A 19,398-nucleotide genomic window follows, 5' to 3' on the forward strand; every position below is an offset into this window, starting at 1 on the left:
CCATGAATATGAAGTAAAATGTGTTAAAAGTGTATTTAAAAAACATATTGTTTAAAGTGTTAACTAAATAAATGTTTTAATACAGAGATATTGCATTTTAGTTCATATTCATGGTGTCTAAAAATATTACAAGTACACTTAGATAATATTAATGTCAGAAAGGGAAAGAAAGGTGATTTAAGCAATTTTGTGTGTGGCATGGTTGTTGGTGCCAGACAGGCCGGTCTGAGTATTTCACAATCTGTTCAGTTACTGGGATTTTCACGCACAACCATTTCTAGGGTTTAAAAACAATGGTGTGAAAAGGGAAAAACATCCAGTATGCAGCAGTCCTGTGGGTGAAAATGCCTTGTTGATGCTAGAGGTCAGAGGAGAATGGGCCGACTGATTCAAGCTGATGGAAGAGCAACTTTGACTGAAGTAACCACTCGTTACAACCGAGGTATGCAGCAAAGCATTTGTGAAGCCACAACACACACAACCTTGAGGCGGATGGGCTACAACAGAAGAAGACCCCACCGGGTACCACTCATCTCTATTACAAATAGGAAAAGAGGCTACAAATTGCATGAGCTCACCAAAATTGGACAGTTGAAGACTGGAAAAATGTTGCCTGGTCTGATGGGTCTCGATTTCTGTTGAGACATTCAGATGGTAGAGTCAGAATTTGGTGTAAACAGAATGAGAACATCATGCCTTGTTACCACTGTGCAGGGCTGGTGGTGGTGATGTAATGGTGTAGTGGATGTTTTCTTGGCACACCCTTAGTGCCAATTGGGCATCGTTTAAATGCCACGGCCTACCTGAGCATTGTTTCTGACCATGTCCATCCCTTTATGACCACCATGTACCCATCCTCTGATGTCTACTTCCAGGAGGATAATGCACCATGTCACAAAGCTCAAATCATTTCAAATTGGTTTCTTGAACATGACAATGAGTTCACTGTACTAAAATGCCCCCCACAGTCACCAGATCTCAACCCAATAGAGCATCTTTGGGATGTGGTGGAATGGGAACTTCATGCCCTGGATGTGCATCCCACAAATCTCCATCAACTGCAAGATGCTATCCTATCAATATGGGCCAAGATTTCTAAAGAATGATTTCAGCACCTTGTTGAATCAAGGCCACGTAGAATTAAGACAGTTCTGAAGACGATATTTGGTAATTGTGCACCAAACAACTCCAAATAAAAACACAGATTTAACATTACAATGGACTCCAGTGTTAAGAGGGCTTTACTTCCGGCTTTGTTCAAAACAATCGCATCCTAATGACGAAAGCGTGCCCGGGCTCGGATTGATAAAAGTACAGTTTGAGTGCAAGCTTATGGGGGAGTAGGGAGAGGAGACAATCGCGCTGGGACATGGTTTGGTTTGGATAGACCAGTATTAGCTGGTTTAAAGCTGGTCAAGCTGGTGGGTCAGCTGGTCTTTCAGCCTGACCAGCAAAGTCCAGCTAGACCATCTTAAAAAGTGACCAAAACACAGCTAGACCAGCTTGCTACACCAGCAATACCAGCTAAAATCAGCTTTTCAGTAGGGTAGCGTGAATGCACCCTAAGGGGCGGTATTATTATAATATTCCCCTTTTAATGTCACAAGGGGAGCCAAATTTCAATTACCTATTTTTTCACATGGTTGCAGAGAATGGTTTACCAAAACTAAGTTACTGTGTTGATCTTTTTCATATTTTCTAGGTTGATAGACGCACTGGGGACCTGATTATGGCACTTAAACATGGAAAAAGTCAGATTTTCGTGATATGTCCCCTTTAATACAAATATAAAATTCTGTTAGATTGAGCAAAATCTTAGAAATAATACTTTGTTAGGCAGCTGAATTTGTTTTAGTTTTTTTGTGGAAATGCAGCTTTTACTTTACAAAATCTAGGGATCAACATGTGACAATATCAGTCCTGTTGGTTACCTTCTAGTACACACCTCCTCGCTTTAGAATGGAAAAATCATAACCAGCTTTTCAAGGGAGTGTTCAATTGGTTCAGTTTCACAGGCCTTTGGGCATGTACTATCTGGATTCAGGACTGTAATGTGCAGCTTTCAGACATGATTTAGACAATGCCAGGAGGTCTATCAAGGATTAGGAAGGCTTAGCCTGCACTTGAGCAAATAACCCAACAACAACACTATCTTTAATAATCTCTGTCAATCCATCACCAAGAGACATGCAATATATTCAAATTTCTCTCTGTATTATGTTGGTGCATGTCTTTAAAATTACAGCAGAGACGCACGTACCTGTTTAACAAAGAACTGTAGGTAGATAATTATGCGTGCATATCACTTAACCATACCTGGCTCTGATTAAGGTGGTAAATCAAAGTCTGTTATTCCAACAGTTCGCCAGTATGAGGAGCTGGAGCGATCTGCGAAACGAGATCTTGTTTCTGACTGAAAATGCCACTGGGTCACCAAGCCTGATGTACCAGGCTGTCTCTCGCATCGTTTGCGGACACCCGGAAGGCGGTGGTCTTAAGATCAAATCCCTCAACTGGTACGAAGACAGCAACTTCCAGGCAATTTTCGGCAGCCACAACGACAGTGACGATGAACAGGTTTCTGTTTATGACAACACCTCAACTCCGTCAAACCTAGAATGTTTTAGATCAAGCGATGCAATGCGCACTGTTAAAAAAAAAGATCAAAATATGTACCCCAGCTGTCACTGGGGCAGTACCCTTATATGTACCATTATGAGATACTTATATGGACTCTTTAGTTGCAGCTGTACTTTTGGAAAGGGTACTGCTGCCCCAGTGACAGCTGGGATACATATTTTGACATTTTTCTGACATTGTGGCTAAAACACAAACATCTAGTATGATACATTCTACTCAAATTCATCTTATGTTGTGATTTTAGCTCCGTATTGTAACAACATGATGAGGAACATGGAAATCAACCCCATCTCTCGTATGATCTGGAGAGCCTTGAAACCTCTTCTGATGGGGAAGATTCTCTACACTCCACATACACCTGCAACACAGAAGATCATTCATGAGGTAACTAACCAGATGAACACCTATATGAACCTGAATACATGTATGTATTGCTCTGGTGGCATTTGACAGGTCAGGTGGGTGTATATCGGAAAATAATGCATACCATGGAACATTTCTCAACCAATCAGAATAAAGCATTCAACAGCCCCGTGGTATAAGACTTAAGACTACTCTATCAGAATTAAAGGTGCAAAAGTTGTCACTGGGTCGGTACCCTTTCAAAAAGTACATATGAAGAGTTTGGTTCCAAAAAAACGTGTTTTCTATAGGCGGTTTCATCGGATGCACGTGCGCTGATGCGATACATCTCTGGATCCGAACTTTACTTCCTGTTTCGTTTTTTTAATGGTCTGACTAGTTGATAAACGGATCTCTTGAACAAATGCCTTGTCGAAAATAACAAATGTTTTGGTTTCCTAGCTAATCTATGTGTTGTTGTTTTTTGCTTGTTATATAAATAAACTACGTTTAAAGAACTTTGTTGTTATTTATTTTACCGGAAGTTACGTGCGGACCGCGACAGCGGCTTGTTCATGTTGTTACTGCTGAAACCGTCTATACCAAGAAAGTAACAAGTTATTATATTTTAATGGCTTACGTTTCTTCCCCACCACAGAAAACCACCACAGGTTTATTAATGCCATCAAAGTATTATTTTGTTTTCGTTTGTGTGTTGATCACAAAGTACAAAGTAGATGAGGAAAACTAGGATTCTGTGTGTATTCAACGTGCCGCCATTATTGTTTACAATGCAAGGAATGGTGCGCTGTGATTGATTGAGCGGATTTATTGCATTCTGCAGAGAAGGACTGGCGTTTAACGTGTTTTGGGAAAAATTGAGAAAAGATGACAGAATAACATGGCAGATATCGGATTTTTGTCAAATTAAGAATTTACTTTTTAATAGTGACCTGATACGATACTGATTTTGGCGGTAACTTGTTTTTATCGTGTTTTGGAACCAAACTCTTCATATTAATACCTCCAGGCTCGGAAGTACATGTTGGTACTTTAGAGAAACAAACTGCTACCTCAAAGGTACATATTTGTCCCTAAATGGTACATATAAGAATCTTTTTAAAGGGTTCTATCCCAGTGGCAACTTTTGTACATTTATTTCTGATGGTGTACATGAACAATATGATATATTTAATTCAATCAAAGACTTTATTGGCATTCTGACTTTTCTTTCCACTGAAATAACTGAAAAGAAAGAACGTTTAACTAAATAAGTAGAAAGAAATATATAATTTACAAATGTGAACTGTATTTGTGTAGTGTCTGTGCAAATTGCATATGTGCATTATTGAATATATGAATGAATCAAAGATCAAGCCTGAAGTGATTAATTGAAGGAAAATCTGCAGTTATTGTAGTCGTTGTTCTGCTTTCTACACATTTAGGTTTAATTTTCTCATTGCCAGGTTAATAAGACATTTCAGGAGCTTGGGATTCTAAGAGATTTAGGAGGAATGTGGGAGGAAACCAGACCAAGGATTTGGAGCTTTATGGAGAACAGTGAAGAAATGAATCTGATGCGGGTAAATTACATCTTACTCCCAGTATTGCCCCCCCCCCCCTCTCTGGCTGGTAATTGTGGCGCATCGCTGCTTCTCCATCTCCAGTGTCAGCATAACCAAACCAGTGATGTCATTTCAATAAGATAATTTGATCTTTTTCTCTTTGTTCTTTCAAACACAGACACTTCTTCGAAACAATGCCACTGCTAATCTCTTTAGGGCCCGGTTAGCTGGTACACAGTGGAGTGTGGATGATGTTATTAGCTTTTTATCCAAGCATTCCGAAGATTCACGTCCACACGGAACGGCATTTACCTGGAGGGACGTCTTCAACGAGACAGACCAGGCCATTATGAGCATATCCCGTTTCATGGAGGTAAACAAAGCTCTATTTTTTTATCCCCACTTTGTTCCTGTTGTCTGCTTAACCTATTCCCCGCCATTATCTCGTCAATTAAGAGAAAACACACTGAAAAAAATTATTCATTGAATTTAATCAATTTTTTAAGGTAAGTGGTTGCAATCAATTTATTTAAGCTACATTTAAACAAACGATTAGTAACGTAAAATAAAATATAAAACTTTTGTTTAAATGTAGCTTAAATAAATTTATTCCAACCACTTACTTTAAAAAAATTGATTAAATTCAACGAAAAAAATTTTCAGTGCATTTGCCTGGAAAAAAAGATGGTGCTGCTACCCAATTTATAAAAAAACTGAAGCAAAAAACTATTTATTAATTTTACACTCTGTGTATGTTTTGATCATCGTTCTGAATCTGATCTCTAACAAAATTCCTTCACAAAAATGCAATTATTTCAGCTTTTGGCTCAAAGTTTTGTATTTTTAAAGAAAAATACCCATATTTAAGAGTTTATAAACACTACAGAGAAAAAAATAAAGATGGGATAAAACGTTTATTTCCCATTTTGTTTGTTTGTTTATTGTTTGTTTGAAAGCAGAGGATCTGTTCTTTCATTTGATATATTTATGTGTCTATATATTTTTACAAGACAAATTTCCTGAAAGGCATTTTGTGAAACTTGTAAAAATCACAAAAATGCTGGCAGGCAACTTTTCAAAAAAGGCTGGCGGGGAATGAGTTAAAAACAGGGATTCTCAAATGCATGTCTGATGTCATTGGGTGATGCAAACATGGCCGCATAGTGACACGACTTTTCTAAAGGGACTTAGACATAATACAGTTGAATAAGTGAACAATCAATTGACACATACCGCATTTTCTGGACTATAAGTGCACTTTTTTCATAGTTTGGCTAGTCCTGCGACTCATAGTCAGTTGCGACTTATATGTCAAAATTAATTCATATGATCCAATATATATATATATGACTTATATATTTTTTCCTCTTCAAAACGCATTTTTGACTGATGCAACTTATACACTCACCTAAAGAATTATTAGGAACACCTGTTCAATTTCTCATTAATGCAATGGTGTAATGGTGTGGGGGATGTTTTCTTGGCACACTTTAGGCCCTTTAGTGCCAATTGTGCATTGTTTAAATGCCACGGCCTACCTGAGCATTGTTTCTGACCATGTTCATCCCTTTATGACCACCATGTACTCATCCTCTGATGGCTACTTCAAGCAGGATAATGCACCATGTCACAAAGCTCGAATCATTTCAAATTGGCTTCTTGGCCCCCACAGTCACCAGATCTCAACCCAATAGAGCATCTTTGGGATGTGGTGGAACGAGAGCTTTGTGCCCTGGATGTGCATCCCACAAATCTCCATTAACTGCAAGATGCTATCCTATCAATATGAGCCAACATTTCTAAAAAATGCTTTCAGCACCATGTTGAATCAATGCCACGTAGAATTAAGGCAGTTCTGAAGGTGAAAGGGGGTCAAACACAGTATTAGTATGGTGTTCCTAATAATCCTTTAGGTGAGCGACTTATAGTCTGGAAAATACAGTACTTAATAATAACCATTCTCACTGATATTCATTCTCAGTGTGTAAACTTGGATAAACTGGAACCAGTGAGCACAGAGGAGAAACTGGTGAACGAGTCCATGAGTCTGCTGGATAACAGAAAGTTTTGGGCCGGCATTGTGTTTCTGGACGTACCGCTTAACAGTTCAGAACTTCCACCGCACGTCAATTACAAGATCCGCATGGACATCGACAATGTGGAACGCACAAACAAGATCAAAGATGGGTAAGCCAACAGTTCCATTCATTAATGCCGCTAAATGGCACATTTACTAAAAGAGACAAAAAAATGTTCATGATGTCTTTGTTTGTGGCAGATATTGGGACCCCGGTCCCAGGGCCGACCCATTTGAGGATCTCCGGTACATTTGGGGAGGATTTTCTTACCTTCAGGATGTTATCGAACACAGCATTATCCGAGCACTTACTGGGACCAAAGAGAAGACTGGTGTCTACATTCAACAGATGCCTTACCCATGCTACGTAGATGACATGTAAGTATTACATTGCATCATAAAGAATCCAGAGATGTCTTCCGTAAACTTTCAATACTCAAACCAACATATGCTGCTGGTGCAGATTTTTTCAACTTTTAAAATGACTTTGGTCGTAGTTTCCTCCGGATTATGAGTCGGTCTATGCCTCTGTTCATGACTCTGGCCTGGATGTACTCAGTGGCCATCATCATCAAAGGTGTCGTCTATGAGAAAGAGGCCCGGCTCAAGGAGACTATGAGGATTATGGGATTGGACAATGGGATCCTGTGGTTCAGCTGGTTCATTAGCAGTCTCATTCCTCTATTGATCAGTGCAAGCTTACTGGTTGTTCTCCTCAAGGTAAGGAACTCAACATCTGTTATCTTAAACCACACAAATGACCCTATTGAAAATTTGGCTTTCTAAACATCAATTTGACCGAATCATTAACAATCATGTTTTATTTGAATCTTCACAGATGGGTAATCTCCTGCCATACAGTGACCCTGGGGTTGTCTTCCTCTTTCTCGGGTCATTCGCCGTCGTAACCATAATGCAGTGTTTCCTCATCAGTACGGCATTCGCTCGCGCTAACCTGGCAGCTGCTTGCGGGGGCATTATATACTTCACCCTTTATCTGCCTTATGTGCTGTGCGTGGCCTGGCAAGACTACGTGGGCTTCTCTGCCAAAGTCATTGCTGTGAGTTTACAACCCCTTACATCATTTATCATAACTTCACGATAACAAAGTGCAAATGTGTATGCGTGCAGAGTCATTGTTTTTCACCGTTATCTTGCATTGCACAAGCAAATTATCTAAAGTGACTTGCAAGTGCTATGAACGTGTCTTGGGAATAAAACTAAATTCCTGCTTCCTCCCATTGCTCCATCAAGATCATTTGTTGAAACCAAGTTACTTAAAGTGACACTTTGTAGTTTTTCAACCTTCATAATATATTTTCAAGACCTTTGTGATGGTACATCGACTTAAAATAGGTTGAATGACATGTCTACCATAGCCTGATGAGGTCTGTATTGCTTTCACTCGTACATTTAAACTTGTGGTTTCGGGTAGTAACCCGAGCACAAAACAAAAAACTACAAAAATCTGCTTTATAAGTCCTGTCTGCGGCCCTAACACTACTTTTTTAAAATGAATTTTACTTGAGGCTACTTGGAGAGTTTAGAGAGAGACTTATATCACGTGATATTGTGGCACCGTGGTGGCGTCATGGACCTAGGACACGAGCGATCCGGGTTCGATTCGCCTTTAAGGCAATATTCTTTTTAATATAAACTTTAACCAAGCGACCACCATTACAACTGGCTTGAAAATGTGAGCTACGCGATCTTTTGTCGTTTGAAATAAAATAAAACCCATGAAATTATATTCATATGACATGCTGGAAGGCACACTTTGTGACCTTAAGAGTTGTCTTCTTTTCCTTTGCGACAGTGCTGTGGCACTTGTGGCCTCTAGGGGTGCTAGATGTAAAAATACATGTCTAGCACGCCCTAGTGGCCAAAAAGTTTCATGGTGTGCCTTTAATTTATACAACTACTTACGTCTTACTGTAAATGTTGTCATCGCAGAGCTTGCTGTCTCCAGTGGCGTTCGGGTTCGGCTGCGAGTATTTCGCCCTGTTTGAGGAGCAGGGTATTGGTATTCAATGGAACAATCTCTTCTCCAGTCCCTTGGAAGAGGATGACTACAATCTCACCACGTGCCTCATACTCATGTACTTTGATGCATTCTTGTATGGTGTCATGACCTGGTACATAGAAACCGTTTTTCCGGGACAGTACGGCATTCCCAGGCCCTGGTACTTCCCATTCACCAAATCCTATTGGTTTGGAGAGACCAACACAAATAATACCACAGTACATGGAAAGAAGAGCAATGCTGGAGGTAAGAGGAATTAATTTGAAATTCAATAAAAAAAACTAATGGATGAAAGTATTTGTGTAGTTTAAAGGGTACCCTGACTATAAACACATGTATGGCTTATGATGCGTTCACACCAGATACGAATTAATCGTTAAGAGCGCGTGATTTACATTTTAACTCAATGCAAAGATGCAATAGATATCTGGCGGCGCGGTTTGCGTGAAGTTGAAAAATCGGATCTTTGGCGGATATTCGTGCCGCGAATATCAGGAGCTTGCTCTAGTAGTTACGTGATTACGACGTAGCGAGCGGAGGCAGAAATGCGAAACAACAATGAAGGACAAAATCATTATCCTTGTATGTGGACACCCGGAGCTGTACAACATATCTTCGTACTTTTATAGAAACAGGAATAAAAAGGATCTTGCTTGGAAGAAAGGGAGTTTTGAGGTCGGACAATCTTTAAACGTAAATTGAGCGTAAATTGAGCGTAAATTAAGCGTATTCGCATCTGAATTTATGCGTTTTCCTACATCTATTAATGTAAAGCTGCTTTGAAACAATTAACAATTGTGAAAAGCGCTATATAAATAAAATAAAATTGAATTGAATTTCACGTGCGAATGAAACGAGTTAACTCATTTCCAGCAAGCCATTTTTTGAAAAGTTGCCCACCGTGTGATTTTTTACAAAAGTTTCACAAAATGCCTTCCAGGAAAATGTTCTTCTAAAAATATATAAACATACAATTCATCAAATGAAAGAACCGACCCTCTGCTTTTAAACAAACAAACAGGAAATGGGAAAAACGTTTCATCCTGTTTATATTATTTTTCTGTTTAGAAACTCTTAAATATGGGTTTTTTTCTTTAAAAAAAAAATTTTTTTTAATTGGTAAATAACATTTTTGGCTTTAGTTTTTTTTTCACAAATTGGGTAAAAGCCATCTAGTGGATAATCGTGGTATTGCAAATCAACATAAAAATTCATCAGGAACATGTTTTTTATGCAATGTTTTCTCTTAATTGAGGAGATAACTCGTCAATGGCGGGAAAAGAGTTCAAAATGTTCAAGCGTCCAACTACGCTCGAACAGCGTACTTACCTTCTTAACAAAAGACATGTGGTAACAAAGCATACAAGTCCTTAAAGTCGAGGTATCCTTCCGGTTTTACTGAAATAATATTTGCGCATGAAATAAATGTTTCACCTGGTTTTTAAAGCCGTCTGCATTGAAGAGGAACCGACTCACCTCGAGCTGGGAGTTTACATTGAGAATCTAGTGAAGGTGTATCGTCACGGCAGGAAGTTGGCAGTTGACGGTTTGACACTCGGCTTTTATGAGGGTCAAATAACCTCATTCCTCGGCCACAATGGTGCTGGAAAAACCACCACTATGTAAGTTATGATTTTAATTGATGTAATTAATTGTAAAGCTTATATTCATTGTTCTTACTGTATGCTCATTACAATGTTTTCAGGTCTATACTCACTGGCCTTTTCCCTCCAACCTCCGGCACTGCTTACATCATGGGCAGAGACATCCGCTCAGAGCTGAGCTCCATCAGACAGAGCCTCGGTGTTTGTCCACAACACAACGTCCTCTTCAGCATGTGAGTGCCTTTATCAGAAACACCTACAGTTTGATGCATACGGGTTGCTGTTTTATCCGAATGACTGTGTAAATATGGTTTGGCATGTGTCAGGTTGACGGTGGAGGAGCACATCTGGTTTTATGCCCGTCTGAAGGGTCTGTCTGAAGAGGAGGTGAAGGCTGAGATGGAGCAGATCTTGACCGACACAGGTCTTCCACACAAACGCAAATCCAGGACGAGCCAGTTATCAGGTATGAAGTTATCTAATGTGATTAACAAAGAAAATAATTGCATATTTTGCATATAATTTTTTGTATACAGTATTAAAAAAACTGAATAAAATTCTAAACTAAAATGTCAAGTATGTAGTGTGACCTCACCCTTAAATGGACACTCCACTTTTTTTGAAAATATATCCTCTTTTTCCAGCGCCTCTAGAGTTAAACATTTGATTTTTACAGTTTTGGAATCCATTCAGCTGATCTCGGGGTCTGGCGCTAGCACTTTTAGCATAGCTTAGCACAATCCATTGAATCTAATTAGGCCATCAGCATCGCGTTAAAAATTACCAAAGTGTTTCTTTATTTTTCCTATTTAAAACTTGACTCTTCTGTAGTTACATCGTGTACTAAGACTGACGGAAAACTAAAAGTTGATGATATTACGCAGCGGCTGGAAGTAGTCCCCTTGGTAACTTTCAAAAGCAGGGAACTATTTTCGGGCTGCGTAATATCATTGCGCCTCCTGGAGCCGAAATGAGAGTATAGTTCTTAGTCATATTGGCCTAGAAAATCAGTAGAGTCAAGTTTTAAAAATATTGGGAAAAATATTGAAACTCTTTGGTTATTTTTGAGCGTGATGCTAATGGTCTAATCAGATTCAATGGATTATGCTAAGCTATGCTAAAAGTTGAACCGCCAGACCCAGAGATCAGCTGAATGGATTCCAAAATGTTAAAAATTAAGTGTTTAACTCTATGGGAGCTGGAAAATGAGCATATTTAAGATTTAAGTCTACTCAAGATGTGTTTAGTGCCAAGAGAGGTCACACTAAATCCTGTTTTTTTTTTTTGGCATTTTGTGAAGTATTAACTGTTTGTATCTTAATAAAGAAAGCAAACTATATGGATGGTCATTAAAACTTTGCTAAAACAACAAAGCTGGTGGTGGCATGATTTTTTTTTAATCTTTCACAGGTGGCATGCAGAGGAAACTCTCAGTGGCCCTTGCGTTTGTCGGTGGGTCGAAGGTTGTCATTCTGGATGAGCCGACCGCTGGTGTGGACCCTTATGCTCGCAGGGGTATCTGGGATCTTCTTCTAAAATATCGTGCAGGTAATCAACCCATTCATTTTTATATTCTTTCTTTACCTTTTAAATACTCAGTGACCAATCATAGAGGTTTTTTAGGTCGCACCATCCTCCTTTCCACCCATCATATGGACGAGGCGGACATTCTGGGCGATCGTATTGCCATCATCTCCCATGGAAAGCTTTGTTGCGTGGGCTCCTCGCTATTTTTGAAGACGCAGTTGGGAACGGGATACTATCTCACATTGGTGAAGAAGAACACTGAACCGTCTCTGAGTTCCTGCAGAAACTCCAGCAGCACGGTGTCTTTTGTTAAGAAAGTAAGTGCAGGTTTTACCACTTAAAGACAGCTTGTATTTTAGTAAGCGAAATGCTAAGCCAAAGTGGTGTTTTATTGGTTTTGCAGGAAGATGATGCATCAGACAGCAGCTCAGATGCCGGTCTAGGAAGTGACCAAGAGAGCGAAGCTGCCACTGCTATTGGTAAGACGCTACTTGACCTCAAACCTCATTTGGCGCTAACACAAATCATTGCTAATCATCATTTTCAATCCGTCTGTATCACAATAAAGTACCAACATGGCCTGAATCTCCAGTCGTTCCTGTAGATGTGTCCCTCATCTCCAGTGTGATCCTGAAGCACGTTCCTGCTTCCCGAATGGTGGAGGATCTCGGTCACGAGATCACGTATGTGTTGCCGTACGAGTCTGCCAAAGATGGTGCCTTCGTTAAACTTTTCCACGACCTGGATGACCGTCTCGCCGACTTGGGCATTTCAAGCTATGGGGTTTCAGATACCACACTGGAAGAGGTGCGGTATACAGGCACTCTGTCTCTCCTTTTATCAGCAATCAATAAAAAGACTATTATGGAAGTTATTTATGCACTCGCCCTCTTGTCTTTATAGATTTTCCTTAAAGTGGCGGAAGACAGTGGTGTTGATACAGAAATCTCAGGTATATTTAGCTATCATCTCATCAGTAGACTGATTAAGCAGTGCATAGTACAAAGGCCAGTAAAGAGCAAAGATTATATCATGCGTTCTTGTTTTTGTTAGATGGAACTGTGCCGGTACGCAGACGCAGACAACATGCATTTGGTGGGGACCATCAGAGCTGCCTCAAACCCTTGACTGAAGATGACAACTTTGATTGCAACGACTCCGATGCTGATCCAGGTAAACAATTTGGTTTTGACAGTAATCAGATATAGCATTGTGTTACAGACGATTTCAGCATTAACAACATAAACAAACACCTTTGTAGATCACACGCAACTTCCGGTAAACTCTGCAAAGAGTCCTTTTAGAGTAGTTTATTTCTGATACATACTTCTATGTAAATATTTTACATACTAATACTAATTTAAAATCAGGGTTCCTATGGGTCCTTTAAAGTTTGTGAATCTGGGGGAAATAATTCAAGGCTCTGGGAAGTTTTTAAAAACATATATACATAGATGCAGGTCATTGAAAGTGCTTGAATCTATTTTATGCAAGAAGTTTTCTGGGAAAAAAAATCCATATTATTTCCTGTGTAGTGTAGGATAATATCATAAAAATTCCAGTCTTTTTAAGCACACGTGCTAAACTGTTCTCTTTAAATGCTTATATCTTCTGCATGCGAATGTTGATTTATACCAAAATGCTATTTTGCATAGTTGTGTTTCACACATGAAAAATGTCTCGGGTTACGTATGTAACTGTTGTGGCCTGAGAAGGGAACGAGACGCTGCGTCTCCCTTGCCATACTTCATGCGTCCCTGTAACACCGTCTTTGGCAATATTTCAGGTAGCGATATACTTCCTGGCTCCCGCGTCACCCTGTCTTTGTCGTTAAGCCTCACCATTGGTTGAATTTGATATACACTTTCAAATGCACTTGGAGGCATCCCCAAAGTGTCACCGCAGTGAAGCAGCGCGAGTTCCCTCGAAAGAGAACTGTAACAATGTATCTTAAAAGGTAACACGATGTAACTTTGCTCTCACTTGAAATGTGTCCCCCCATTTAGTCCTTGAATTTGAGGGTATTGGACCTGGAAAGTCCTTGAAAGGTCCTTGAATTTGAAGTTAACTAAGGTGTGGGAACCCTGTAAAATGCATCGTTAGGTAGCACTCGATAAAAGTTTCAAACAACTGCAAGTCTTTTAACGTATAAGGGGCCAACGACACGACAATGTTTTCAACCAGGAAAGTTTTTCAACCATGCGGTTTTGCTATTCGTTTACACTGATTACATTTAGGGGGCCAGAAAATGCAATAATTTTACAGTGAACGACGTAAAAGCAAAAAAAAGCTTAGTGTAGCATAAAAGCTTGGTGTAGTAATAGTAGTAATAAACTTACCTCATGATTCGTTTAAACAAAAGTCCTTAATGCTTTCGCTGTCTTGATTGTTTGTCTTTATCGCTCTGTAGACAAATATGTATATGCCAGGCATGTAATGGGTCTCATTCATTAGGCATGCGTACGCACAAATTTGTGCATGAGATGTGCGTACAGATGTTTTCAGGAACAAATCATGATTTAACAAAAATTTTCGTGATTTAATCAAAATCTCTTCTACGCAAAAATTCAAGAAAACCTAAAACCACTCATTCGCAATAATCACGTACACTATATTCAAATACTAGGCTATAATTATAATGTTTATAATAATGTTGATATATAACATTTACATTATTATATTTTATAATATTTTCTATATGATATATTATTATACATTATCTATATTATTATTATATACATTATATTATATATTATTATAGCCTACTTATTTTTTCTACAAACATAAAGAAGATGCACATAATGACAAATCTTCACGCTTTCCTTCCTCACTTTTTAAATCTCTATATGAAAACGTCTGCTTAATGCCTAATGTAAACGTCATGTAAATGTAATGAGAAGTCCAAACGTCAATCACTTGATCTCCTGTCTGTTTTATTTTAGATACAGATGCGCGTCTCTGTCATATTAATTAAATGTCATATTTGTTAACGCATCCAATACTTCTTTAATGTTACTCCTGTGGATAAACAGCACTGACTTTCTCCAGTGACAGCGAAACCTCCCAAATAAAAAATGCAAAGCAAAACGTAACTTTACCGATAATAAATCTGACCATGGATTTCTTTTCAAGTTCTTTTGCTTTTATGAAAAACTGCTCAAAAAAGGGCGAAAGCCCTGAAATGGAGCTTGTTTGGGCGTGTTTTATGCAAATTTACCAACCACTAACGTGATTCACTAACGTAAGAACAAGTATAAGAACAAATTCATGTGTGTACGCATGTGTTGTGAGTTAAGTGGAAAGTTTTCATGAGAAGTTCAAGTGTGCGTATAAATACGAAAAAAGACGCAATTATTAGTGAATGAGACCCATTGTTTCTTTACAAGGTAACATCGCCATCTACTGGCCTGGCACAAGTAATACAGCGTATTTAGTCATCTTTGCGGATCCAGCATTGTCGTGTGTATGTGAAATGTAATGAAAAGGAAAAACTTTTCCTTTTTTCACTACACTACATCTTCACTGCAATCTCGTTAATTTTAACGGAAACTTCTGGCGACATGAGTAACAGCGACCTTTGGCGACAGGAAGTGGGTGTGTCCAGCTACGCAAGAACAGTTCAACTTTATGCAAATGCCATCCGCTTAAATTTAATGTAATTGATTTTCAGTGCCTCGTTTCCTGACTCGCATTGTTTATTTTCTCACAGAATCCAAAGAGACGGATTATTTGAGCGTTATTGACGGTAAAGGATCGTATCAAGTGAAAGGCTGGAGTCTGAAGAGGCAACAGTTTGTGGCTCTAATATGGAAGAGATTTCTTTATGCCCGTCGGTCAAGGAAAGGCTTCTTTGCACAGGTCTGTAGGAAATGTCAGTGAAAATAAATTTTCAGTCACTGCAGTTACGTTCTAATGAACTCATATTGATTTTTTGGTAGATTGTTCTTCCCGCTGTGTTTGTGTGCATCGCCCTGGTCTTCAGTCTTATAGTTCCGCCATTTGGAAAATATCCCAGTCTGGCTCTTAATCCTTGGATGTACGAGGAGCAGTTCACATTCATCAGGTACATACAGACACCAGATATATTAGCCCACATGCTGGTGAATGCTTGCAGATAACCATATTAGACTAATTCGTTGTCACTCTGGTTATAGTGAAGATGCGCCCGATGATGCAAGCACACAAAAATTACTCAGGGCCTTATTAGACGATCCTGGTTTCGGAACACGGTGCATGGAAGGAGAACCAATTCCGTAAGTAACTAGTAAGAAAAAAGCGAGGTAGTGAACCTTAAAAAAGTAAATATGTGACGATGTTATCCGATGTGAATTTGCAGAGACGCTCCTTGTACAATGGCCGATGAGGATTGGTCTACTCCAGAAGTTCCAGAGAGCGTAGCTGATATTTTCAGGAAGGCAAACTGGACCATGGACTATCCGTCTCCTGCTTGTGAGTGCAGCTGTGATGGCAAGAAGAAGATGCTTCCAGAATGCCCTGCAGGTGCTGGTGGACTTCCACCTCCTCAGACTAAGATCAGCCAAATGGATACCCTCCAAAATCTGACAGGGCGAAACATCTCGGACTATCTAGTAAAAACCTACGCGCAGATCATTGGGAAGAGGTATGGACTTGTAGTGTGTTCTTACATTCAAGATATCATTTTCCTTCAGTGGGTTAATTTAAAATTTTTTCATAGTTTAAAGAACAAGATCTGGGTGAACGAATTCAGGTATGGAGGATTTTCACTGGGTGCGAGAAGCACTCAGGTCCTTCCTCCCGCTGAAGAGATCGATGATGCAATCCATCGAGTCAGGCAGATCTTCCAGTTGGGAAAGGTAAACCAGAACTAAAAATTAGAAATCATCAAGCTTTTAGGAACCGTGTATAACGCAGATCTTTTTCTCAAATATCCTCAGAACTCGGGCTCAGCGGCCGATCGTTTCTTGAACAGTCTGTCTACCTTCATCAATGGGCTGGACACGAAAAATAATGTCAAGGTGGGTGACAAATACATGAATTTTGTTTGAAAAGTTTGATTTCAATCTTTGACATGACCTTACTTTATCTCTTATTTTATAAAGCTTAATCCTTGATGTTTTTATTTTTTTAGATATGGTTCAATAACAAGGGCTGGCACAGTATCGGAGCTTTTATTAACGTAATGAACAACGGTATCTTGCGTGCCAATTTACCAGATGGTAAAGAGGCGCGTCAGTACGGCATCACTGCCTTTAACCATCCACTCAATCTGACCAAGGAGCAGCTTTCTCAAGTCGCACTGTAAGCAAAGCATAAAACTTTATTTGCATTTACATTTACAAGTCAAGGGTATCTCTTGCTGATTCAGTTTTACTAATCATGGGATTCATGCCGTTACAGAATGACTACCTCAGTGGACGTGTTGGTGTCCATCTGCGTGATCTTCGCCATGTCCTTCGTTCCCGCCAGCTTTGTCGTCTTCCTGATTCAGGAGCGAGTGAATAAAGCCAAGCACATGCAGTTTATCAGTGGAGTTCAGCCCTTGCTTTACTGGCTGGCCAACTTTGTCTGGGATATGGTAAGTGGATGCTCCTCATCATATCCCACAATGCACCTCTCCTCAGATAAGAATGGTTATAGACTAAACCTCCTTGTGTTTTTGATACAGTGCAATTATGTCGTTCCTGCTACACTGGTCATCCTGATCTTCGTGTGCTTCCAACAAAAAGCTTACGTCTCATCCACCAATCTGCCCGTTCTGGCACTTCTGCTCCTTTTATACGGGTAAGTTAAGCAGATCTAAGAATTTCGGTTTGAACATTTTGACAATCATGTAATCACTCAAGTTTGTCAGTACAAGTTTCATACCGCGGCTCTGCCTCTGGCTCCACGGACGATTCCTTCTGCGCATGCCTTGGCTCCAAACTGACGTTTTTATGTAACATGGCGGCGACCGTGGTCGGACATTTTTGGCTTCAATTCATTACAATGGTGGGAGGCGACATCGCGTCTTCCATCTTTTTTTTTACAGTCTATGGTTTAAACGCAAGTTTGAACGCGAGTGTAATCTCATACACAATGTTACGACGTAAACAGTCCGTAGATTGTATATTATATTCTATTACAAGACGTTTATGCGAAATCAGATGTAAACAATGGACAATATATCTATATTTCACGGATTATACGCATTTGTGGACAAAAATGGTCATTGAATGTATTGTATTAGACGGTTTTCATGGATTATTCACACATCTGAAACAGACTGAATTCGACTTGCGATCGTTATATCAACACAAGAAGTAACGTTCATATTTTATCTGGACTTCTGTCACAAAATACTACATTTATGATGCTAGAGCATCTGTATCTCAAAACAGAGAACATACGCTGATGCTAAACCCGTAGACCTTTTAAACGATGTATAGTAATGTTAATATTATTAATGTTTGTAGACAGTAAGCTATATAGACATTGTTAGTAGCGTTAAAAAAACTTACGTCATCCCGCCACTGAGCTAGTGCGCGTCGAGAGTTTGAAGTTTCAATGCAGCTTCAAAGGACTCTAAACAATCCCAACCGAGGCATAAGGGTCTTATCTAGTGAAATGATCATCAATTTCCCCAAAAATATTACGTAATCATGTTGAAAGGTTACGCATGACGTATGCAAAACAACCGCCATAGTGTTCACAAGTGTGGAGAAAGAGGACCGTTCAGACGTTGTTGTATGTGGAAAGAGACTAATTAATGTCTTTGTGTCAGTTTAAAATGTTCACGTTCACGTATGTAACGCGTAATACGCAAGGTCACGCTGGCGTATCACATGGCTAGTGCAAGATGAGAAGTTGTGGTTTAAATGTACCTTTTTGCAAAAATTATGATAATTTCTCAAGAAAATACCCTTATGCCTTTGAAGTTGTGTTGAAACTGCAATTTAAAACTGCATTGAAACATAAAACTGTTGAGGTCCACTAAAGTCCACTATATGGAGAAAAATCCTGGAATGTTTTGCAATTTTGCAGCACATAACCATTTCTCTGCTTGCTTGTTTCTCTTTTCAGATGGTCCATCACTCCACTGATGTATCCGGCTTCCTTCTTATTCAAAATCCCCAGCACTGCTTATGTGGTTCTCACCAGCGTTAACATCCTCATTGGGATCAATGGCAGCATTTCCACTTTTGTAATGGAGCTGTTCGGAAGTAACGTAAGAAATCAACTTCTTGTTCTTTTCAAATGTGAAAAGTATAAACGTGACATCGCAACTTCAATCCTGATTGGTCTTTTGCAGGAGATCGGCGGCATTAATGACATCCTGAAGAACGTTTTCTTGATCTTTCCCCATTTTTGCCTCGGCCGAGGTCTTATTGACATGGTGAAGAATCAGGCCATGGCTGATGCCTTGGAGAGATTTGGTAGGATTAGGATTAGTTAAATGTTCAGATGTTTGGATAGAAATGAGAGATAGGACCTAACCTATACTCTTTGTCTCAGGTGAGAACCGTTTCCGTTCTCCGCTGGAGTGGGACATGGTGGGCAAGAACCTTTTTGCGATGGCGGTGGAAGGAGTAGTCTTCTTTACCATCACTGTCCTCATCCAATACCGTTTCTTCTGTAAACCCAGGTACACAATATTAAAAT

The 19,398-nt window shown here is 39.5% G+C and overlaps 1 protein-coding gene across 1 annotated transcript in view; it reads left to right on the forward strand.

Moving 5' to 3' along the window:
- The window catches only part of abca1b (ATP-binding cassette, sub-family A (ABC1), member 1B), a 48,231-nt gene that overhangs the window by 18,941 nt on the left and 9,892 nt on the right, over positions 1 to 19,398 (forward strand). Inside the window, exons 9-38 of the mRNA XM_055178957.2 lie at positions 2,362 to 2,602; positions 2,885 to 3,024; positions 4,449 to 4,565; positions 4,726 to 4,920; positions 6,529 to 6,734; positions 6,826 to 7,002; positions 7,122 to 7,344; positions 7,463 to 7,684; positions 8,578 to 8,893; positions 10,095 to 10,269; positions 10,353 to 10,484; positions 10,578 to 10,717; positions 11,662 to 11,799; positions 11,875 to 12,095; positions 12,182 to 12,257; positions 12,347 to 12,585; positions 12,682 to 12,730; positions 12,832 to 12,951; positions 15,488 to 15,636; positions 15,717 to 15,841; positions 15,933 to 16,031; positions 16,115 to 16,399; positions 16,475 to 16,613; positions 16,695 to 16,775; positions 16,889 to 17,058; positions 17,158 to 17,335; positions 17,426 to 17,541; positions 18,820 to 18,964; positions 19,049 to 19,172; positions 19,252 to 19,381. Of these exons, the coding sequence (XP_055034932.2) occupies positions 2,362 to 2,602; positions 2,885 to 3,024; positions 4,449 to 4,565; positions 4,726 to 4,920; positions 6,529 to 6,734; positions 6,826 to 7,002; positions 7,122 to 7,344; positions 7,463 to 7,684; positions 8,578 to 8,893; positions 10,095 to 10,269; positions 10,353 to 10,484; positions 10,578 to 10,717; positions 11,662 to 11,799; positions 11,875 to 12,095; positions 12,182 to 12,257; positions 12,347 to 12,585; positions 12,682 to 12,730; positions 12,832 to 12,951; positions 15,488 to 15,636; positions 15,717 to 15,841; positions 15,933 to 16,031; positions 16,115 to 16,399; positions 16,475 to 16,613; positions 16,695 to 16,775; positions 16,889 to 17,058; positions 17,158 to 17,335; positions 17,426 to 17,541; positions 18,820 to 18,964; positions 19,049 to 19,172; positions 19,252 to 19,381 (4,868 nt within the window). The remainder of the gene's footprint in view (positions 1 to 2,361; positions 2,603 to 2,884; positions 3,025 to 4,448; positions 4,566 to 4,725; positions 4,921 to 6,528; positions 6,735 to 6,825; positions 7,003 to 7,121; positions 7,345 to 7,462; positions 7,685 to 8,577; positions 8,894 to 10,094; positions 10,270 to 10,352; positions 10,485 to 10,577; positions 10,718 to 11,661; positions 11,800 to 11,874; positions 12,096 to 12,181; positions 12,258 to 12,346; positions 12,586 to 12,681; positions 12,731 to 12,831; positions 12,952 to 15,487; positions 15,637 to 15,716; positions 15,842 to 15,932; positions 16,032 to 16,114; positions 16,400 to 16,474; positions 16,614 to 16,694; positions 16,776 to 16,888; positions 17,059 to 17,157; positions 17,336 to 17,425; positions 17,542 to 18,819; positions 18,965 to 19,048; positions 19,173 to 19,251; positions 19,382 to 19,398) is intronic.

The sequence above is a fragment of the Misgurnus anguillicaudatus genome, chromosome 16, assembly GCF_027580225.2.
Source record: "Misgurnus anguillicaudatus chromosome 16, ASM2758022v2, whole genome shotgun sequence".
NCBI lineage: Eukaryota > Metazoa > Chordata > Actinopteri > Cypriniformes > Cobitidae > Misgurnus > Misgurnus anguillicaudatus.